General features: G+C 45.8%; 3 protein-coding genes across 7 annotated transcripts in view; 1 reads left to right on the top strand and 2 right to left on the bottom strand.

The window, feature by feature from the left end:
• The window catches only part of LOC134181530 (UDP-N-acetylhexosamine pyrophosphorylase-like), a 7,017-nt gene extending 6,643 nt beyond the window's left edge, over positions 1 to 374 (bottom strand). Inside the window, exon 1 of the mRNA XM_062648804.1 lies at positions 1 to 374. This exon is cut by the window's left edge and continues 126 nt beyond it. Within this exon, the coding sequence (XP_062504788.1) occupies positions 1 to 362 (362 nt within the window). The 5' untranslated portion in view covers positions 363 to 374.
• A 6,533-nt stretch (positions 375 to 6,907) lies between these two features.
• On the top strand, positions 6,908 to 17,439 carry LOC134181158 (ubiquitin carboxyl-terminal hydrolase 44-like). 3 transcript variants are annotated; one of them, XR_009970094.1, is made up of 16 exons: positions 6,908 to 7,078; positions 7,141 to 7,175; positions 7,258 to 7,341; positions 7,478 to 7,642; positions 7,735 to 7,794; positions 9,319 to 9,404; positions 9,461 to 9,593; positions 9,722 to 9,967; positions 10,632 to 10,686; positions 10,757 to 10,851; positions 11,169 to 11,384; positions 15,841 to 15,899; positions 15,956 to 16,095; positions 16,155 to 16,183; positions 16,472 to 16,585; positions 16,770 to 16,899. XR_009970094.1 is itself a non-coding variant. In XM_062648377.1 (16 exons), the coding sequence occupies exons 1-16, from the start codon at positions 6,971 to 6,973 to the stop codon at positions 17,326 to 17,328; spliced, it is 1,899 nt and encodes a 632-aa protein (XP_062504361.1). In that variant the 5' UTR covers positions 6,908 to 6,970; the 3' UTR covers positions 17,329 to 17,439. The 3 variants fall into 3 exon arrangements, 2 of the variants coding, with proteins under 2 accessions (XP_062504361.1, XP_062504362.1); XM_062648377.1 differs by lacking the exon at positions 16,472 to 16,585 and adding an exon at positions 17,091 to 17,439 and having other exon boundaries at positions 16,770 to 16,919; XM_062648378.1 differs by lacking the exon at positions 16,472 to 16,585 and adding an exon at positions 17,091 to 17,232 and having other exon boundaries at positions 16,155 to 16,203; positions 16,770 to 16,919.
• A 485-nt stretch (positions 17,440 to 17,924) lies between these two features.
• Positions 17,925 to 22,500, bottom strand: part of LOC134181335 (uncharacterized) — a 7,726-nt gene continuing 3,150 nt past the window's right edge. The window contains exons 5-15 of one of the 3 annotated variants that reach the window (XM_062648593.1): positions 22,431 to 22,500; positions 21,278 to 22,366; positions 21,115 to 21,214; positions 20,917 to 21,054; positions 20,724 to 20,849; positions 20,578 to 20,662; positions 19,568 to 19,880; positions 19,483 to 19,498; positions 18,693 to 18,874; positions 18,496 to 18,617; positions 17,925 to 18,233 (exon numbers count right to left, since the gene is read on the bottom strand). The exon at positions 22,431 to 22,500 is cut by the window's right edge and continues 71 nt beyond it. In XM_062648593.1, coding sequence (XP_062504577.1) covers positions 18,068 to 18,233; positions 18,496 to 18,617; positions 18,693 to 18,874; positions 19,483 to 19,498; positions 19,568 to 19,880; positions 20,578 to 20,662; positions 20,724 to 20,849; positions 20,917 to 21,054; positions 21,115 to 21,214; positions 21,278 to 22,366; positions 22,431 to 22,500 — 2,407 coding nt within the window. In that variant the 3' untranslated portion in view covers positions 17,925 to 18,067. Of the gene's footprint in view, positions 18,234 to 18,495; positions 18,618 to 18,692; positions 18,875 to 19,482; positions 19,499 to 19,567; positions 19,881 to 20,577; positions 20,663 to 20,723; positions 20,850 to 20,916; positions 21,055 to 21,114; positions 22,367 to 22,430 lie in introns of all 3 variants that reach the window. The other 2 variants (XM_062648592.1, XM_062648594.1) reach the window with 2 other exon arrangements.

Here is a 22,500-nt window from a genome sequence, read left to right as displayed (position 1 = left end):
TAGTCCACACCCAGTCTCGTGCCTTGCCCGCCAGCCAATAGCAAGACGGCAACTTTACCCTCAGAAATCAGTTCCAAACCGATGGAACGCCACTCATCCAGTTGTTCATCGCTAGTACAAGCTACTGCCGCTATCATGTCCTCGGGAAATGGCTCGAGACGGTCGTCTTTCTTTGTTTGTGAATTCTCTGATGATTTCATTGAGTTCTGGAACACTCGTGTGATGTCTTCGAGGTCTAGTGAGGCGAGATCGGTGTAGAGAGCTTGTCGTTGCTCGTCGCTAAGGTCGTCCCAAAAATCTAGAAGGTGCTCTTGTCCGAATTCGGGAAGGGTGTTGCGGAGAAGGGTTACGTCCATATCCATTGTAGTGATACATACGGGGTTTTGGATTCACGTGAAAGCCTTGGAATACGGATTAGTTTGCGCGTATAATATACCCGACAAATAGGTTCTACGTTTGTAATTTCGTAAATTATATTGTAATTAAATTAAATAAACATATCAATATTTAATAATTATTAATATATATAAAAATATATTTTATATGGAGTTTAATTAACCAGTTAAACGTAGTTGAATTCGTCTGGAGTTGCGCTGCTGAGCGCACGCGCACGGCGGACTCACGAGGGGCCTGCGTTGAACGGAGCATGCGCATCGCCAGCGACCATCCGGCACGCCACAGCGCAGCAGGCGCACCAGAGCGCGCATGTTTCGTTTTTGTTCGGTTCATGGCAGACGGCGAGTAGTCAAAAGGGAGAATATCAACAGAGCAAGTTCGCACTCGCGATGGAGACAGCCAACGCCGCTGGATTCACCACTGTCAGGTCGCCTGCTCAAGAAACAGCTGGTAGATGACTCGGTTTTTTTTTCCGCGGTTGCGAATCATCTCAATTTCGCGTGCTGTTTCTGCCGTCGCGGTGTTTTCGCGCTTTTATGGTGCCACGTGATCGCGTATATCCGGGAGAGGATATCGCGCGCGAGCGGGTGGGGCACAGCGCGCGACAGCGTGCCTGGTTGTAGCGAAGATATTTGTCGCAGCGGTTGCAGCGTATAGGGCGTATGAGCAGCTAGCTGGTTGCAGTGAGATAGGAGTAGCTGCTGTGGGCGTTGGGCGTGTCAAGTGTGGCTGATGCAAACAAGCACATTGCGAGAAGTCGAGAATGCTGCATGGCTGTGCTGGCTCACCTCGGTTTACGCGCGAGCGAGCAGTCTCCATGTCGGTTTCTCTTGGATGGCAGAGCAACATCACACTGCAGCCTCAGATGACGCCCGGGGTGGGCACGTGCTGTCTAATCAGCAGCTACAGGTGCTGATGACCGAAACGGCGAGAAAGGCGGTCGCGGAGTTTGCGCGGTGTACTCAACGCGTCATCACTCGGGGCGTCTTTATTGTTCATGTAGCCGTCTGCCCAACGTAGTCAAATACTGCGTGTTCGTCGAGAGTAATTTGCCAGTAGTACGTTTAGCCAGCGCCTAGGACTTGTATAGCTTGCATGGGAGAGTGTTCAGAAGTGTCAGTTATGGTGGGTGCGTGCGTTAGTGTCGGCATGGTTAATTTACTGAAAAAAGTGGCCGTTGCGTTGCGGCCACGTGGCCGGCAGTACAGTCATTGGTGAAGGCGTTGCATGATCCGGGATAGCAGGTTTCCGGACGGCCTGTGGAGCGGCTCGGGAGACAGGGAGCCATCAGCGGCGGACGACAGTACGTATACTTTATGTGTATGGGTAGCTAAAAAAAAAAAAAAAAAAAAAAAAAAAAAAGGTGTCATGTACTGAGCGGTGATGTCAGGGCTGAGTGGCTATTGTGAAACCACCCGTGGTGGTTAGCGCAGGGCCAGCGGTATTCGGGGTTGCCATTAGCACGATCAGCAGGCGGTCCCAATCTGTGGCGAGACGGCTTGTCCAGGTCTGGCGCAAGTCCGGTGCTAGTCAGGTTGGCTCACGCACGATCAGCGGGCGGTCCCATTCTGTGGCGGGACGGCTGGTCCAGGCCGAGGCAGGGCCGGCGCTAGTCAGGTTTGCTCACGCAGGATCAGCAGGCGGTCCCCTTTGTGTGGCGGGACGGCTGATCCAGGGCTGGTGCTAGTCAGATTGGCTCACGCACGACCAGCAGGCAGTCCAATTCTGTGGCGGGACGGCTGGTCCAGGTCGAGGCAGGGCCGGCACTAGTCAGGTTTGCTCACGCAGGATCAGCAGGCGGTCCCCTTTGTGGCGGGACGGCTGGTCCAGGGCTGGTGCTAGTCAGATTGGCTCACGCACGACCAGCAGGCGGTCCAATTCCTGTGGCAGGACGGCTGGTCCAGGCCGGGGCAGGGCCGGCACTAGTCAGGTTTGCTCACGCAGGATCAGCAGGCGGTCCCCTTTGTGTGGCGGGACAGCTGGTTCAGGGCTGGTGCTAGTCAGATTGTCTCACGCACGACCAGCAGGCGGTCCAATTCTGTGGCAGGACGGCTGGTCCAGGCCGGGGCAGGGCCGGCACTAGTCAGGTTTGCTCACGCAGGATCAGCAGGCGGTCCCCCCTGTGTGGCGGGACAGCTGGTCCAGGGGTTGTGCTAGTCAGATTGGCTCACGCACGACCAGCAGGCGGTCCAATTCCTGTGGCAGGACGGCTGGTCCAGGCCGGGGCAGGGCCGGCACTAGTCAGGTTTGCTCACGCAGGATCAGCAGGCGGTCCCCTTTGTGTGGCGGGACAACTGGTCCAGGGGTTGTGCTAGTCAGATTGGCTCACGCCCGACCAGCAGGCGGTCCAATTCTGTGGCAGGACGGCTGGTCCAGGCCGGGGCAGGGCCGGCACTAGTCAGGTTTGCTCACGCAGGATCAGCAGGCGGTCCCCTTTGTGTGGCGGGACAGCTGGTCCAGGGGTTGTGCTAGTCAGATTGGCTCACGCACGACCAGCAGGCGGTCCAATTCCTGTGGCAGGACGGCTGGTCCAGGCCGGGGCAGGGCCGGCGCTAGTCAGGTTTGCTGACGCAGGATCAGCAGGCGGTCCCCTTTGTGTGGCGGGACAACTGGTCCAGGGGTTGTGCTAGTCAGATTGGCTCACGCACGACCAGCAGGCGGTCCAATTCTGTGGCAGGACGGCTGGTCCAGGCCGGGGCAGGGCCGGCACTAGTCAGGTTTGCTCACGCAGGATCTGCAGGCGGTCCCCTTTGTGTGGCGGGACAACTGGTCCAGGGGTTGTGCTAGTCAGATTGGCTCACGCACGACCAGCAGGCGGTCCAATTCTGTGGCAGGACGGCTGGTCCAGGCCGGGGCAGGGCCGGCACCAGTCAGGTTTGCTCACGCAGGATCAGCAGGCGGTCCCCATTGTGTGGCGGGACGGCTGGTCCAGGGCTGGTGCCAATTAGGTTGGCTCACGCACGATCAGCAGACGGACCCACTCTGTGGCGGAACGGCTGGTCCAGGTCTGGTAAAGACTGGTGAGTGTGTCATTGCACCAACATGCAGGTTGCACGTATGTTGAGACGAGATGCAGATAGCATAGCTCTCGATTTCGCAAAGGGGTTTGTGCTGTGCGCACCGAGCGTGAATTACTATTCGTGCGCGATGTCGTAGATGGGCTGGAGGTCTGTATGCAGCGGTGTTACTTTTGCGTGCCTACTGGGGAATGGAATGGGTGAAGCCATTCGTTTGCACGTCTACTTTTGCGCAGAAAGCGGTCGCCGCCGTGCACGGTAAGGGCAGGTGATCATGGACATTTTTATCTGGGGACAGGCGAGGTCCCGGATGGCCTTGAGGGCGGGTATCTGTAAAGCGCAGGCTTCGTTCGTACACCGTATGTAGTAAATCGAGCCCCGCAGAGCAGACAGGGTAAAGCGTCTGTGCTGGTAGCTTTCGCGGAACCATCGGCAGACGGGGGCGCACTGCCAGCAGTGGTCAGCAAAAAAAAAAAATGGAAAGCGCATATGTAGAGATGACGCCGCCGCTTGTGGCTGTAGCGGGCCGTCGGCCGATGCGGCAGTGCCAGTGGCGGGCAATGCATAAGCGGATAAGCACATACATGCATATGGCGAGTTTTACAGATAGGCATGTTGTACGTAATCAGCAAAAGTATCCTTAATGACCACCAGGAAATGCAAACGCATGACGACTGTAATGACGGTTATGCCATACTGCGGAGCCATCGGCGGATGGAGGGTGCTGGACCAGTGACGGTCAGCAAATGGGCCAGGCGGGAAGCCACGGCACCGTCTGCGGATGGTTGATGCGGGACTAGGCGGCGATTGTGCCGGTGGCGGCGCTGGCAGTCTGTGGATGCAAAGGTGGGCGTCCACGTTGAGCATAGTTGCGCGAGGGCGGCGTGGAGGACACGCGTTACACAAATGGCTAGTTGCAGGCGGAGCGCGCTTCCTTGGCTTGTGTGGGTCGAGGCTGGTCTGTGTGCGCGGCGACGGCGATAGATCACATGCAAATGCTCACGGACGAGGTGGAGGAGCGGACGCGTCCAGTCGTTGGGAGAGACGGCGGCGCCTCGCCGGGGCGCGCCGTTCTTTCTAGGCGAGTTGTTTTTCGCCTATGCCTGAGAAATGGTCTATGCGAACCCAAGCGGGAGAGTGTGGAGATGACAGATCTGCTGCCAGACAGTGTCGAGTTGCGACGACTCGACGATGGCGCTCCGTGGGGGACGTGCGCGTCAGGTGGCGCTGAAGCTCGCTGGGCTCTGCTTTGCTGCAGGCACGGCCATAATCGCTGAGAAGCATCTCAACAGGGTGATAATACCTGCTGGCGTACCTGCGGCTGATCATAAGAATTGTAGCTGGCTGATCGACACCAGATTTGGGAGGTGCTTGGAGGAGAAACCTTCTCCATGTATAAATATTCGTCGGGCTTTGCTGGACCGCTGTCGCGAGCTGGGGCTCCGTCTTGTGGACTGGGCCTGAACTGACCATTGGACCGAAGAGTGTGCTCTGTCGATACGGCGCCGCGGTCGAGCTCGCACGTCGCTCTTACTCCGGTGCGATTTCTCACCGTGTCCTGAGGCGGTGCCCAGGCGGAGTGGCGCTGTGTCGTGGGCGGAACCTGTGTTCGTTTAATGGGGCACCGTCGTGCACTTACATCACGCGTGTGGCACATGCAGAGCGCGGGGCCGGTGGCTGCGCGGGAGGGGCGCGGCTACAACGGTAAAAAAAAAAGAGGGTTCAAAGTCACAGACCTTAGGGTAGACGAATAGCTGGTGGCGTTTGGGGCTGAATTGGCGACGAGTGGTTGCGGTGTGTTTGCGTGCGGGGTGACCCCGCTCGCTGCTCCAGACTTGCGGCGGTTGGCCGCCTTCCCTCAATAGCAACGCAGTCGGATGCGTCTGGCTTGTGGGGCCGCTGGGAAGTGCAGGACAATCCATAAGTTCAGCTGCGTTGCATGGCTCACATCTTGGGTTGGAGTTCTCATTGCGCCCGGGGAGATGGTCCCGGTGGCGTTGACGTGGTTGTTTTTGGAAGCAGGCTGCGCGGCCGGGTTTACGGTCAGTTGAGTTGGACGGCGGCGCGCAGTCCGTGCGTAAGCGCGGAACGCAGTCGCTGACGCGGTGTCGCAAAACCTGGTTGACTGGTCATTGGTTGTTTGGTTCATTTCTTGACCCGGCTCCGCGCTCAGTGGCACCAAACGTGGCGGCGTTGATATGCGACATCGACTGGACGTCGGAATGCTGGAACGATCGGTTTCTTGCTTGTTTGGCGCTGGGTTAACCTCCTTCAAGTTGCGTGCATACCGATCAGGGCACTCACGGTATCAACAGTCTGCGAGCGAACCAGTGTCGCACCTGCGGAGCTGGCTCCATGATCCAGACACTGGCAAGGTGGAGGAGCAAGGTTTGCAGGCGCGACGTAAAAAAAAATCTTGTTGCCAAGATTCTAGCGGCATACTCTCAGTCGTTAGCAGCTTCTCGCCAGAGACGGAGCGATGACAAGTTTGCCGAAGACATGGCGGTAGCATGCGTGCTTTCTACCCGGCGACTAGTTGTACAGTGTACTTGCGTGCATGGTTGCTTTCGTACTGGCGTGTCTTATAGACACATGCTCACTAGACAGTGACAAGGCACTCACTCCCTGACAGCTAAGCGGCGGTACGTAGCTGAGTGAGTCCTGGAGAGGTAGGTCCTGGAGAAGTAGGTCCTGGAGAGGTGAGTCCGGCTTGGGTGCGGGGCGACCTCGCCGTTGGGCGTGGTCGCCTTCCTTGTGGGCCGGAGTCCGGTCTGAAGTCCCGGATCCGCGCCGGACGTCGGTTCTCCTGGACCATGATGGGCTAGGCCGGGCTCCGCCCACTCTCCACGGCCACGCCTTCATTATGCAGGCTGGCTCAGGTAAGTGGTCGCATCAAGTCGGCAAGATAAACATCACTGGAAAACTGACGGAGGTAAGAATTCAAATGGAGTTTAATTAACCAGTTAAACGTAGTTGAATTCGTCTGGAGTTGCGCTGCTGAGCGCACGCGCACGGCGGACTCACGAGGGGCCTGCGTTGAACGGAGCATGCGCATCGCCAGCGACCATCCGGCACGCCACAGCGCAGCAGGCGCACCAGAGCGCGCATGTTTCGTTTTTCCCACCCTCCCATCCCGATGTCTGATGAGCTCGTGCTTGGGAAGTTTTTTCCCCTATTCTTCATTCTATTAAATCTCCGTGGTTATCCACGTGAAAGGTGAGTTGGGCCGGAGTCCGGTCTGAAGTCCCGGATCCGCGCCGGACGTCGGTTCTCCTGGACCATGATGGGCTAGGCCGGGCTCCGCCCACTCTCCACGGCCACGCCTTCATTATGCAGGCTGGCTCAGGTAAGTGGTCGCATCAAGTCGGCAAGATAAACATCACTGGAAAACTGACGGAGGTAAGAATTCAATATACTAAGAATTGTAGTTTGCTCTAATACGGGACATTAATGTTTGTATATAAATACACCCGGATAATACGGGTTACTAAATGGTTTATGCATGAATGGAAGCGGAAATTATATCAGCAGGGGATAGTACAGAAATTACCGTATGAATGGAACACTGTCCGCACGTCGGCAATTTGAGATTGGATGGCAACAAGACTCTCTTGAGTCCTGCGCATTGGAGCTGCAGCCAGTGTGGCACGACTGAATCAGTTTGGGTAACTTTCTGTCGTCTTAATGTATGTAAAGTGTTTACTACGTTGCGGTTTTGGTGCTTCAGGGTTGTTTGTTGTGTTCCAACGTCGCATGTGGAAGGTTGACGTTTTTGGTAGCGCGCGCTAGCGCTGAGTGTCATCTGTGTGTGTGTGTGTGTGTTTGTGTGTGTGTTGGTCTGTAGAGATGCCGGCAAGCACGCACTTGATCACTTCAAGCAATCCAACCATCCTTTAGCTATAGAAATAAACAAGAAATATGTGCACTGGTGAGGAGGTGCAACGTATAGGATTAATTAATTAAATTAATAATTAATTTTTTTAATTTAATTAAGTATTTTATTATGCATGTGACGTCATGTACTATTGTTTGTTTTTTGATAATTTTTGGTTTTTATTTTGTAGCTATTTTTGTGATGCGTATGTATTCAATGACAACTCACATAATGAGCTACAACTCATTAGAGATACTCTGAATCAGTTAGCAACTCAGACGTATGGAGAAGCACGCACAAGAAGTGGACGGATATTAAGACAAGCAAGTGTCAATTTTGCAAAGGATGAGAGTAGGTGTGTGTGTGTGTGTGTGTGTGTGTGTGTGTGTGTGTGTGTGTGTGTGTGTGTCACTAATCTTCTATTATGTGATTGTGTTATGGCTGCAGGGTTGTGGAAGAGAGTTCTAAACAGGCAGACAAACTTTATACTGCTGAGTGCCACTGCAGGTACAATAGTCTAAAAATAGTCTAATGTGAATGTATTGAGAGATGCATTCTTCCAATACAATAGTCCGTGTATTGTGAGATGCATCCCTCCAATACAATAGTCTAGTGTATTGTGAAATACATCCCTCCAATACAGTAGTCTAGTGTATTGTGAGATGCATCCCTCCAATTCAATAGTCTAGTGTATCGTAAGATGCATCCCTCTAATACAATAGTCTAGTGTATTGTGAGATGCATCTCTCCAATGCAATAGTCGAGTGTATTGTGAGATGCATCCCTTCAATACATCCCTCTAATACAATAGTGTAGTGTATTGTGAGATGCATCCCTCCAATACAATAGTCTAGTGTATTGTGAGATGCATCCCTTCAATACAATAGTCTAATGTATTGTGAGATGCATCTCTCTAATACAATAGTCTAGGCTGGATTTTGCCAATGCATATGGTTTGATGCCTTACTGGTTAAAGGTGCCCGCTCATGATTCACCACGCACGTGCAGACACACCCAAGCAAACTTGAAAGCGTGCCACGATTTCAAGTTGTGTCATAACGAAGCAGAACAAGGGAACATCTTAGGGTGCACCACGTTTTATGACATACAGTCTTTATTCCTAGTATAAAGATATTCCTACTATATCTTGCTTAGTGTACCAACAGTTCTATCTGTACTGTTGTTTGCGAGCATTTTTACTGACTGTATTTATTTTAGTGTGGCGCTACAGGATTGTTAGTCTGTGCTGGCTACATACGGTTGGTTAGCTTCTCATTTATTATAAACTAGGATCCATGGCCCGTCCTTCGTACGGGCAAGATACTGTAGTGTAAAGATAGGTCTGTGGACACGTCACGTGCAATCTGTGTTGCGAGGTCCCGGATGTGCTGAATGAATTCGAATCTTGCTCTTTGCGCTTGTTTTGATAGAAATCGACACACTCCCCATGTAGCGCTTGCTGCAGAAAACGTGTAGGTTGGATTCGGTGCAAATGCAATCAGAATTTGGAGAGAAACGAAAGCGCTAGAAGAGTAAGTTTTGTCGGCAAGAGATATTCGATTGATCGAAGCTTTGCGAAGGACGACGATGCATACAGTCTACACAGGACTGGTGTGGGCGTGTGTTTGAATGAACTGGAATGTGTAGCGTTTGCGTCATTGAGAAATTTTACGCGGGGGTCGACCCCTCGAGAGGGGACCCGGTGCATAATTTTTTTAATTCTTTTACGCAAACCTTTCCCTGTGTGTGCCGAGTGTGCATGCCAATTTCAGTTGCGAACGGACAAAAGACGTGGCCGCCAAACACAAACACACAGACAGACAATTTGAGATTTATATATTAGATAAATGAGTTTACACGTACACGTGTATTGTGAGATGCATCTCTCCAATACAATAGTCTAATGTATTGTGAGATGCATCCCTCCAATACAATAGTCTAGTGTATTGTGAGATGCATCCTCCAATACAATAATCTAATGTATTGAGATGACTTTTTAATACAGTAGAGAATGTGTCTTTTCTTTATCAGGATTTCTCTTCTCATGCGAGTCTTTTCTGCATGGCAACATTATAACAAAGACCACAAATGTCACTCAAAGTCATCAACTATTGCAGGTTTGCATGTTCAATCTTTCTGTATAACCGCCAGCTTCAAAACCATCTGTGAGCAGGGAAGTCTACCCTAATGCCTCCACCACTGCATCTTCCTTCTAAAATGGTGAAACGACGTCTGGCAGCTGGAGTGACGGGGCTACGAAATCTGGGAAATACGTGCTACATGAATTCAGCATTACAGGCTCTCAGGTATGATACATGTAGCATGCAAGTAGCTAAACTAACAAATAAACAAGTTCTGTGTGTGTGTGTGTGTGTGTGTGTGTGTGTGCGTGTGTGTGTGTGTGCTCACTTTAATTCTCTATATTTGCTTGCAGCCATCAAACTCTATTTCGTGAGTGTTTTCGCCTCCTTAATGTACAGCAGACTGTTTCTTGCCGGCGGCTTTACATGAGACAGACAACTATGGAATGCTTCAAGGAAGTGACTCGTCCCATCACGAAGAAGAAACATCAATGTCGTGCACGTTATGCACAAAGTGGGTTGAAGGGAGGAACAGAGGAGGATGAGGAGAGTGGAAATGGCAGAGAAGATCAAGAAGTTGACTCAGCCAATAGAGAAGTGTATGTTGTGGCTCTGTTTGGCTATCAGTTTGTATGTCTGTCAGTCTGTCTGTCTGTCAGTGTATCTGTCTGTCTGTGTGTCTGTGTGTCCGTCTATCTGTCTGTCTGTCTGTCTGTCACTGGAAAAAGCAGCGAAACAGACTTTAGAGATAGGTGGAGAAAGCAAATTTTTGTAGTTGTACAGTCTTGCAACTCTCGTGTGATTTTTAAAAAGTTGTTGAAGTTGTCTAAGTGCAATTTTGATGATTTTCTGTATGATAAAGACGTTCAACATTTTGTTCATCGACTGTTATTGTTATGCATACATAAAGTTAGCGATTGTTATTGGTAGAGTAAGAGTTCAAATATAACAATCTGTCACTCTGTCTGTCTGTCTGTTGTCTGTCTGTTTGTCTGTCTGTCTGGTGTGTGTGTGTGTGTGTGTGTGTGTGTGTGTGTGTGTGTGTGTGTGTGTGTGTGTGTGTGTGTGTGTGTGTGTGTGTGTGTGTTCATCTGTCTATCTGTTGGTCTGTTTGTGTGTCTATCTGTTGGTCTGTCTGTCTGTTTGTCTGTCTATGCTATATGTATGTATGACCATTATGAAGCATCATTTGTACAGTTCATCACTGTCATGTGTGTCTGATATAATTCAATTACACTCACATGTAACGACACCATTTCATAGGTCTTTGTGCAAAGCTCTTCATGCAATCTTTAGAGTGATGTGGTCAGGAAAATGGGTAATACAACTCACTGGATCTTGTTGGGTTGACTTATTTGTGAAATTATCTGTTGACGTTTTATTGGTAGGCAATGGTGACACCTCATGCTGTCTTGAGTGCTGTTTGGTCAAAAATCTCAGGTTTCAGAGGATATTCACAGCAAGACACTCATGAGTTTCTATGGTATGTATGTAGCTGATTTTGAAGCAGAAGTTTATAGCTTTACTCTGTTTGCTTGTTTGTTTGTTAGTCTGTTTGTGTGTTTGTCGTCTGTTTATGTGTTTGTCTATTTGCATGTTTTGTGTGTGTCTGTATGTCTGTCTGTTTGTTTGTCTGTCTATCTGTTTGTTTGTCTGTCTGTTTGTCTGTCTGTCTGTTTGTCTGTCTGTCTGTCTGTCTGTCTGACTGTTTGTTTGTTTTGTCAAATCCAGACAATAGAGACAGACGAGCAAAGTAAGACTGTGAGTTGCATAGAAATATTAGTTGCTTGTTTTATGTAGTGAGCTTCTCTGTGAGCTACAGTCAGAGCTCAGGGAGTTTCCTGATTCTGCAGCTGTGATCTTCAGTGAACCAATGAGGAATGTTGTTCTACCATCGGAGATCATCTCGTCATCTTTCGAAGGACAATTGATGAGTGCAGTCGTCTGCCACACATGCAACACTGTGTCTGAGACTATCGAATCATTCTATGATCTCTCGTTGGATTTTCCACTAAAGTAAATGCTTTTGTGATGTCGTACTTCATTGTCTAATGTATTGTGAGATACATCCCTCCAATACAATAGTCTAGTGTATTGTGAGATGCATCCCTCCAATACAGTAGTCTAGTGTATTATGAGATGCATCCCTCCAATACAATAGTCTAGTGTATTGTGAGATGTATCCCTCCAATACAATAGTCTAGTGTATTGTGAGATGCATTCCTCTAATACAATAGTCTAGTGTATTGTGAGATGCATCCCTCCAATACTATAGTCTAGTGTATTGTGAGATGCATCCCTCCAATACAATAGTCTAGTGTATTGTGAGATGTATCCCTCCAATACAATAGTCTAGTGTATTGTGAAATGCATTCCTCTAATACAATAGTCTAGTGTATTGTGAGATGCATCCCTCTAATACAATAGTCTAGTGTATTGTGAGATGCATCCCTCCAATACTATAGTCTAGTGTATTGTGAGATGCATCCCTCCAATACTATAGTCTAGTGTATTGTGAGATGCATCCCTCCAATACAATAGTCTACATGACGGTACAGTAGGCGTTAATTGCGACGTGATAGTCGTTGTAAGATTGAGGTTAGGAGGAAGGGTAGAAGAAGATCCAGACGGTGGAGAAGCAGATCCAGGCTGCGTAGCGATGTCACCATGCGAGGTTATTGTAGGTGTCGCCTTATCAGCAGTGTTGTGGTTTGTGGTGATGGTATCTGTTGTCGCGTAATTAGCAGTGATGGATGAGGTGACACATTTTGCATCAGAAACAGGATAGTTATGATCCAAAGACGTAGAAGATAGTTGGTAATATTGTTGAGAGTCAATGTGGAGAGTAGAACTTGAAAACGGAGACAAGTAGCTATTGATGTCAGCAACGGAAACGGATGTAACAACCGGAGGCAGCACGGGGGGGGGGGGGGGGGGACATTACATTCCCGTAATGTCTCTTGATGTAGATTAGTCCCATGGGGGATTCTCGACGATGTTGTAGATTGATTAGAAACAGAGCAATGCAGGAAATGATGTCGTAAGGAGTGGAATAAACGACCGCGTTGAGGACAACGTTTTCGGCGCATTTCAAAATCAGCCGTTAGATGTAAAAAATTGACGATGGAAACCTAGGAAGCGGTGGACTAGCGTCCACCACTCCCTAGTTATTCAGAGATAGTCGAAAAAGGTTCAAAAATTGAAAAAACGAGCACCAAAATTTAAACAAAACCAACGTTCCAATATCTAAATATCAAGTCATACGCGAACGTCTGTATTATGGTCTGAAATCACGCTTTGGATGCCACCGTTCTTCTACTCGTAAGCGCAAACGGAAACCTGCCAACAATCAAGCTCAACTGGATGCTCTGAGGTCTACTAAGAATGAAGTTAGATGCAAATTTCGTCAAGCCAAACGACAAGGGGCGTCTCTAGCAGAATTGACATCATTTACTCGTCAATTTCACCAACTAATTAGACGTCATAGTAAACTGAAAGCTGTCATTAATAAACGGGATCTCAAGTCTTCTGCTAGAAATGCTAATAAACACTGTTCAACCAACTTTTGGAAGTTCTCTAAGGATTTGTTCTCTGATGACTCTGACACCTCTAACGTACTGCCACAGTTTTCTGCTGATGAAGCCTATACTTTCTTCCAGTCTACTTACTCCAAACAGTCTCTTCCTCCCCCTCCTGTGCTTCCTTCTGGTGTGTCTTCTCCTCAACCTCCTTCTCATGACTTTGATATTCGTCCATTTCAACTTCTGAGATTCTTAAGAAAATCAAATCTACTCGAAATTCTGCAGCTCCGAGTCCTCTGGATGGGTTATCCTATCTTGTATTCAAGATGTTTCCTTCTCTACTGCCTGCACTGCTGGATCTATTTAATTGTTGCTGGCTTTCTGCCTCCATCCCACAACTTTGGAAAACCGGTGTCATACGTCTCTTTGCCAAGCCTGCTGCATCCAAAGATCCCCACGATCCTTCTTTATTTAGACCTATTGCCTTAACACCGTGTATTGGTAAGATATACACCTCTATGCTCAAGGATCGATGGTGCCAATTTATGTTGGAAAATAAATTCTTCGATACATCAATTCAGAAGGCTTTTCTCCCTGGTATATGTGGTACAGAGGAACATCAGTACAAGCTAAGGTCAGCTATTGCTGATGCTAAAAGAAGTCGACACGCTTTATCAATATGTTGGCTTGACTTTGCCAATGCCTATGGTTCTGTCCCACATTGGCTCATTTTACAATGCTTTAGACTCTATCATGCTCCAGACCATCTACTGTCCGTCATCACCAACATATATTCAAACCTTCAGCTACAAGTTTCCACTGTGAAGTGGGCAACATCCATGTTGCCCTGCAATATTGGAGTGCTCCAAGGTGACCCGTTTTCGGTCATTGTTTTAACACCGTCATAAACACACTCGTTATGATGTTGAAGACTCAGCCTTTTGGTTACACGCTTAGTGGTTCATCTCACAAGATCAATGCTCTTCTGTTCGCTGATGACGTTACCCTAGTATCAAAGTCGCCTTCTGGTTTACAGCGTTTATGTAATATTGTGTCTGACTGGTGCCAGTGGTCCCAACTGACCATTAAAATGTCCAAATGCAGCTGTTTAGGTCTGAGTTTTAAACCCAAATTCCATCTTCGTGATCCTTCTGTTTCAATTTCTAATGAGTCTGTTCCCTTTCTTGGTTCTGAGTCTTTCATTTTCCTTGGAATGCCAATCAATGGAAACTTGTCCGATGATAATTTCAAATCCTCTCTAATAAGCAAGGCAAAGACTTTGATGGAGAAATTGGACAATTGCCCTGTTAATTGTCGGTGGAAACTAAAATTATACCAAAATGGAATCTTCCCAAGATTGTCGTGGTACCTGTCTCTACTTCCTCTTTCACCAAGCTGGCTGCAATCTGAATTAGATAGAATTGTTACATCTTACCTCAAGAAATGGTGTAAACTTCGTCGCTCGGCCTGTACTGCCATCTTCTACCTCCTCCCACAAAATGCTGGTCTTGGCTTACCCCGTTTGTCTACGTCTTCCATCTCCCTCCAGTCTTCAAAATCTGCCCGTCTCTTATCCTCACATGACAACTGTGTCCGCTCTTTGGCCACCAGTCAAGCATATAATAAATCGTATAGCAACAGATTCTCTGCTTTTAGAGAAGCAGCAAAGTCACTATCTGAAACACCAGGTGCTTCTGCAGCAAAATTGAGTGACATCACCAAATCAAGACTAAAGGAGGAACATTAAAAACAACTTCTTGCAAGAACTAAGAATCTACATGTCCAGGGATCCATCTTCCGTCTAGAGAACTGTTCATCTGACGTCTGGGCAAATGTTGTCTCTTGTCTTCCCGGTCATCAACTCTCTTTTGTCCTCAATGCCGCTTCTGATACCCTCCCTTCAAATGCTAATCTTGTCCTATGGAGTAAACGTCCTTGTGATAAGTGTCCTCTATGTCATCAACGTCAAACCCTTCTTCACGTTCTCAATAATTGCTCAGTCCTCTTACAATGTCGTCATTACAATCAACGTCACGACTCTGTTCTCAGTCTTCTCTATAATGCGGCTATTAACCATCTACCACATCAATTCAACATCTTTGCTGATTTAAAAGACTGTGAAGTAAAGTTTCCGTCTGACATCATTCCTACTGCACAAAGGCCTGACATGTTGATTTGGAATAATCATACGCTCAAATTTTATGTCATAGAACTAACAATCCCTTTCGAAACAAACTTTTTTGATGCAAATAAAAGAAAATCAGAACGGTATACAGACTTCATGATGACCATCAAATCAAAAGGCTTCACCTGTAAGCAACTAAATATTCAAATAGGATCTAGAGGCTTTATTGATACTCCAAGTCTTCTCCCCTTCCTTGATGTCATCTCTATTCCTCCTCACAATCAACGTCAACTATTATCATCAATCGTAAAGGTGACAATTAAAGAATCTCTTAAAATATGGTTAGCCAGAAACAATATCTAGTTCTGTTTATCCTAGTTTAGTTATTTTAGTTGTACATTACTTGTTAGAGCTTTTACTATTACTTTACTGGCGCCACATTATTGTTAAGTGTGATGGCCATGTATTAGTGAGGTGCTCCTCGTTTATCTAATAAATGAGTTCATTGTGTATTGTGAGATGCATCCCTTCAATACTATAGTCTAGTGTATTGTGAGATGCATCCCTCCAATACTATAGTCTAGTGCATTGTGAGATGCATCCCTCCAATACAATAGTGTAGTGTATTGTGAGATGCATCCCTCCAATACAATAGTCTAGTGTATTGTGAGATGCATCCCTCCAATACAATAGTCTAGTGTATTGTGAGCTGCATCCTTCCAATACAATAATTTAATGTATTGTGAGATGCATCGCTCTAATACAATAGTCTAATGTATTGTGAGATGCATCTCTACAGTATTCTATTATATTACTTCTTTTGCAGTAACTCGAGAGAAAGTGGTGACAAACATTCAACCCAACCGTTTAGCTACAATCTCACTGGTATAAATCGTACAGGCACACATAATCCACTGCGTATTGTCATGAAGTAATTGTAGATTTACTGCAACACTTCACGATGTGGGAAACTCTTGATGGTTGTATCTACTCGTGCACTTATTGTAATCAGAAGAGAAGAGGCTCAAACTCACAGTTTCAGTGTGCTAGTAAACAGCTGATGTTACATAAACCACCAGATGTAAGAAGGACGTATTTGGGGTCGACGGTGTGTTGGTCTGTATGCTCGTTTGTGATTAGGTGCTTCGTCTTCATCTAAAGAGATTCAGGTTGGACATTGATTGGAATAGTGAGCAGATATGTGGACAGACGACTTGTGGACTCATGCACACACACACACACACACACACACACACACACACACACACACACATACACACACACACACACCTCCTCCTCCTCCTCCTCCTCCTCTTTCTGTATTGCTTCCATCTAAATGGACACGCTACCCCTTCAGTGGGGACAAAGACAGTCATAAATTTTCAACCTGACATTCTATGAAGCAAAGTACCAAAGGGGAATCCTTTTTCACGACTTTGTCGATGTTCTTTGTGCAGGAAATCGACCCCAAGAGACTTGCAAGTTCTACGTGGGTAAACAAGTGAGAGATGGCACAAGTGACGCCATCTTAGGACGTCCTGGTCTTGCAGCCATGCTTTTCTCACTTGCTGGTGTGCACACACACACACACACACACACACACACACACACACACACACACACACACACACAAGAAATCAACGTATACACAGTCAGGACACAAACCAACCAACAATATCAACAGATACATCACCATACAACACTCCTTATCGATTCATTTCTAACACAAAACATTTTGTCTCCCAAAATGTTCAGATGGCATGAGACAGATCGTGCCAAGATCAGTATGCATGTCTCGTTCCCCACAACTCTCGATGTCAGTCCGTATTGCAACCTCCACGCCACTAATGAGACATCACATCTGACATATCATCTCACAAGCAGCATCATGCATCATGGAAAAGGGTCAGTAGCTAAGTATAATAGATAATATATTAATTAATTAATTAATTACCAGTTGTAATTTATTACGTTGTCCCATATGCATGCATATCTATGGAGAAAGCCCCTAGTGAGCTATTGTTTAGTCATTAATTTCAATGACGTTACATGTTTGTCGGATGTCTGTCTGCATAGCTTTGCGTCTGGTCACTACACTGCGTATTGCTACAACACCGAGGCATCTAGTTGGGTGCATTGCAATGATAGTCGAGTGTCTCTCTGCACGGAGCAAGAAGTTCTTAGTTCGCAAGCATACATTCTATTCTTTACGCGTTCGAGAAGTATGGCAGCTAATGTACAGCCTTCGTATTCGGTTACATCACCGCCAGCTGTGGACTTGATGCATCCTGCTAAGCGAGTTCGAATACAATGACAAGTAATCAAGGATGGTTTTTATGTGTTGATATGATAGTGTGTACATGTGTAGCATATGATACAATCATATGGTTGTTTATGGTAAAATATCATTGATATTAATGTTTGCAACTCGTTGTGTGTGATTTTTCTTGTATACGTAAACAAGAATGGGTTGGCTGGAGTACAACGGAATGTGAATTGGTGATTTTATTACAAGGCTCTCAACTCTCATGTGTTGTCGTTGCAATTTATTGAGATGCATAATAGTCTTATGTATTGTGAGATGCATCCTTCCAATACAATAGTCTAGTGTATTGTGAGGTGCATCCTTCCAATACAATAGGCTAATGTTTCAGCACAGTTCTCTGATTCCAACGTATATTTAAACAGCAAGGTGCTGCCGATGTTTCGGCTGTTGTACTACAGCCATCTTCAGGGCAAATTTCAAATACTAGTAAATACAATGGAGAATATTTGCCCGGAAGATGGCTGTAGTACAACAGCTGAAACGTCGGCAGCACCTTGCTGTTTAAATATATGTTGGAATCAGAGAACTGTGCTGAAATTTGATCATGCCAACAAAGAACCTCTCACTGAAACAATAGGCTAATGTATTGTGGAGATGCATCCCTCCAGTACAATAGTCTAATGTATTGTGAGATGCATTGTTCCAACACATTGCAATCAATAATTAAATGAATAGTTGGATACCAAAAATATTATGTGCATACAAGGAAATCTCTGACAATACAATATTACACCACAGCATTGCGTCCACTGCAACAGCCTGTTGTCTGTTGATATGACTGTGCCTGTTTGCCACTCAGTTGAATGTGTGACTCTCTAGATCTCTGCTGAATAAGTTTTCTCCCTGGTGTTTGCTCGTTCTTTAGCTCCTTAAGTACTGTGTCACTGAGAATTCTGCGATGCAAGAAAGTGCGGCTCTGCATTAGTTATTGTATTGCAAATAACAACCATGACAGTGTCACATTGTTTAGTAGCTATTTGTCTGTTCTGTTGTCTGTTTTTGTCTGTCTGTCTGTTTGTCTGTCTGTCTGTCTTTCAGTCTGTCTATCTGTCTGTCTTTTAGTCTGTCTGTTTGTCTGTCTGTCTGTCTGTTTGTCTGTCTGTCCATCCATTTCCCACTAGACATTTACGGTAGTGTCTCAATCTATCTCTGCACCTTGCTGTTCTATCTAAATTGTAATTCTTTTTTACAGATACTTCAATCCACCCAGTAAATCCATTCATCTCACAAAACGAATCAATGTCTTCACAAGGCACCGATCGCTCATTCAGATCACACTAAACAAAACCCGCACGCGTAACACATTGATACATACACACAGCAAGCTCTATCACCAACGTGTGTGTTCTTACCTTGTTGGCAACAAGTAGGCATGGAATTCGTTGACCATTTGGTAGGTGTACTTTGTTGTCCAAGTCATACTTCCATCTCAGCGCATTTCGAAACGACTGAACTCGCGTGAGATCGAAGAATAGCAAGCATCCGACAGCATCTCGATAGTATACTCGACTCATATTTGTGTAGCGCTCCTGTCCTGAGGGGAAAAGTTACAGACAAAGAAGTAGTAGTGTTAGTAGCAGCTAATACCTGACCGGACGGAATTAATTATTATATTAGTTTGATAAATTTCTGAAGTCTTTGTCTGTTTGTCTGTCTCTCTGTCTGTCTGTCTCTGTGTCTGTCTGTTTGTTTTTCATTTATTCTCATAATCTCTAGTTTACATCAAACTCAAACACTAACCAGTAAAAGTCCCAAAAACCTACATCTGACAGGCAAGTTCTCTAACATGTTATCCCACTCCTGTCACCAGTAATACAAGGGTACAGTACTGTACACGTGTTTTCACTCTAACAACTAAGCAACACCAACACGCATACGTCCCTATGTCACAAAGAGAGTCTAAGCTAATATCTACATGTACGTGTCTGTAACAAGCGAGAAGTATTACAACATCAAGCCTGTCTCTCTGGCTGCCACGTCACGTGTTTGTCTCTCTGGCTGCCACATCACGTGTTTGTCTGCCTGTCAACGCACCTATCCACATGTCCATTGAAAACAGATATTCAATGCCTAAAACTACAGTAGACTTCCCAGCCACAAACAAATGCAGACGAGCCTCAACTCTCTGCTCACTGCACTTACCCGACAAATCCCAAAGCTGCAAAACACACAAATTCCAACTCATTCTACCGTGATGTTCACCTCATTATGCGCGCAAAGCGTTCACCTGCAGTCTCACTTTCTCTCTATCCGACAAATGCAGGTCTTTAATGGCAAAGTCCACGCCAACTGTTGTCTTGTAGTTGGACTTGAATGGCTTGCCATACACGTAGCTCTCTATGTAGCTTGTCTTGCCAACGCATGCGTCTCCTATTACTAGGACCTTGAAGAAATACTCTTTGCATTCACTTGAGGTCGAAATTGTTGATGCTGACGCTAGAGTACGGCTGCTGATATCGACGTGAGAATCATGGGACATTGTGCTTAATTGAGGCGTGATCCCGGAAGTGGTGTGTGTAACGGATGGAGTCTGAGTATGCCTACATATAGTAAGATGATACTCAATTAGATAAATAGACTTGCTATATACAAGCCGGTGTACTGTTACATGGTGCCAGGAGTGGGATTACTATTTTACAGTGTGCACGTGAGGTGTAGAAAATTTGTAATACTACTGTACACTCGGCAATTATTAGCATAGTATATATTATTATATATTATATTATTGTATGTTATTTGTAAATGTTTTGTAAATTTAAAAATATTGTATGTTATTGTTTTCTAGATACATTCATATTACTAATTGATTAGTGATTTCATTATTAATTAAGTGTATTGTTGTGAGTGCTGCCCACCTCCACATGTGCCTTGTGTGTACAAACTCAAAAGCTCTAAAAAATATAGCTGCAGTTACTGGTCTGGTGCAATGCGTTCAGCATGTTCCTAGGTCTGAGCTCGTGCATTCAGTGGTGCTGCTGACCTGAAAGCCTTGCTGACCTCCAATTAATAAATTAAGATAACCATTCAATTTAGACATTCCAATAGAGTGCAAAATGCAAATTGACTGAACACACCTACCTAAGGCTTTTACTGCTCTTTGTAGCAAAAATCGCGCAATTTGTAGTCTCAGCAAGTCATTAATTTCAAGAAATCTAATGCTTCTAGTGTGTCAAACGTGTCTTGAAATTTTTATGATTTAGATTGATGGTGCACACTGTGTTTGGTAAAACTCCTTACTGAGCCTTTAACTTGTAAGCTAATTCTTCCATTGCTGTGCCCATTTCATCCCAACTGATACAGCTACGTCCCATCATGCATTCAACTGGCAAACAAATGATGATTAGTAGAGTACCCAATGTACATGACTGACACTGTTGCCTTACTTCTAGCAATTCTGACTGAATCTTTGTCTGTTGAATGTTTCTCCAGCATCATCACCTCTTCTAGGTAAGACTTTGCTTTTTCATTGTTGTTCTGCTCTTGACAGCATTCAAACAATTTCAGCAAAACTGAAACAAATAGTTGGTTAGACTAAGGAATGACACACAACAATGACTTAGGCAATCAAAGTACTACCATTGAAATAAAGTTTGAACGTTTCGTTCTTGTCTCCTGGTTGTAATTCATTAACCATCTTCTTAGCATCAAGTAAAAGACCAACTACTCTCTGCCGGTTCTGTTTCATAGCACATGCAGTGCCAAGTAGAGCCATTGCTAAACAAAATGCAACAATTGTTGCAATCAAGGAACAGTTTCAAGCAGCTGCTGGTATACCTTGAATAAGCCACGTGTGTTTGACGATGTCTGATTCGAAATGCATGTGACCCAAAACATCATACAGCTGTGCTGACAAATAGCAAGCCTTCTCGATTTGCTGGTAAGAGATCAGAATGGTACACGAACGTTTGACAACAAGCAAACAAGTCAATGCTCTTACACCAAACATCAACACATTCTTAGCCAGTGAAGACAAGTGGGGAAGAAGACTATGATACTGTTCACTAGCTTGCACATCCAACATGTTGCTACTACTTTCAGGTAAAATAGATAATAAACTGTTGCAGAGATCAGTTAGTTTACGTTCTATTTCATCTGGACGTTGTTTGATGCGCTCCCTCACTGCTGACTGAACCAGCGGATGAATGTTAATATTGCAACCCTCTGCTGTTTCATGCTGTTCGGTTAAACAGTGTGAAGAGAGAGCTGAAACACACAAACTGTATGCATCATTGGCAGATTCACTACACACAAGAGAATGAATTAGCTTCTCTGGAATGTCCCTTGAAGACAGAAATGATGCATATTCAAGAAGAGACAAAGCCTCTGGATGTTCTCTTTCCACCAAGTCAATGTCCGTTTGCCATGTGAGGTAAACCTGTTGTTCTTTTGATAAAGACATACACTGGCGTATATTTTGGACAACATCAGTATCATCTTCACTCAGATCTAGCCATTCTATTTCTATGTCATTGATATCGGCAGGTTGATTCACATTTATTTCTAACAATTCCTGACGCAGATGACTAGCCCTGAAGTAGTGCAATAGTTTGTTGAGATCTAAAGCATAAGCCTCAAGCTTCACCTTTTCTGTTTTCAGCAGTTCGTAATATTCTTTGTAACTTAGATGTGCCTTTTGAGCAAATCTGCCTGCATGAGCAAGAGCAATTGGGAGATTTTGTATGGGAGGACTAATTGACAACTTAGTGGCTGCCACAACTTCTTCACTGTTTAGTGGTTGATCACGCCATGTGGCTAATGCTGCAGCAGCATCTTCATCTTTCAAACCACCAAGATGAATAACACGATTAACGTCTTGCAACACAGAACAATCACCACATCGAGTTGTAACTAGCACATGCACACGAGTAGGAGGACGAGGTAAGAATTTGTGCAGAAAAGAGAGATTGTCTGCACCATCATAAACCAGTAACATCTTAAAATGCTTTTCGACATGAGAAAGCAGCATTTCATTGATCTCATCTTTTGAATCTAATCGCTCATCTGCAGCAGGATGCAAAACTGTAAGCTGCAAAGAAAGACATGCCAATATAAGCATAAAAACTGTCAATAATGTCTGTCAAATTGATTACATTTTGTTTGATTGAGCCTATCAATGTTTCTTCTGATTCAGCATTGAAATACAGCACTCCATCACTATAC

Source organism: Corticium candelabrum, chromosome 6 (genome assembly GCF_963422355.1).
Source record: "Corticium candelabrum chromosome 6, ooCorCand1.1, whole genome shotgun sequence".
NCBI classification, from domain to species: Eukaryota; Metazoa; Porifera; class Homoscleromorpha; order Homosclerophorida; family Plakinidae; genus Corticium; species Corticium candelabrum.
This window is presented reverse-complemented; position numbering and strand designations above follow the sequence as displayed.

Excerpts from the sequence above, each read along its gene's own strand:
- LOC134181158 (XM_062648377.1), top strand. The coding sequence starts at position 6,971 with ATGGAACACTGTCCGCACGTCGGCAATTTGAGATTGGATGGCAACAAG. Across the intron at positions 11,385-15,840 it reads TCGTTGGATTTTCCACTAAA|TAACTCGAGAGAAAGTGGTG; the intron begins GTAAATGCTTTT and ends CTTCTTTTGCAG. Across the intron at positions 16,184-16,769 it reads CTTCATCTAAAGAGATTCAG|ATGGCATGAGACAGATCGTG; the intron begins GTTGGACATTGA and ends CAAAATGTTCAG.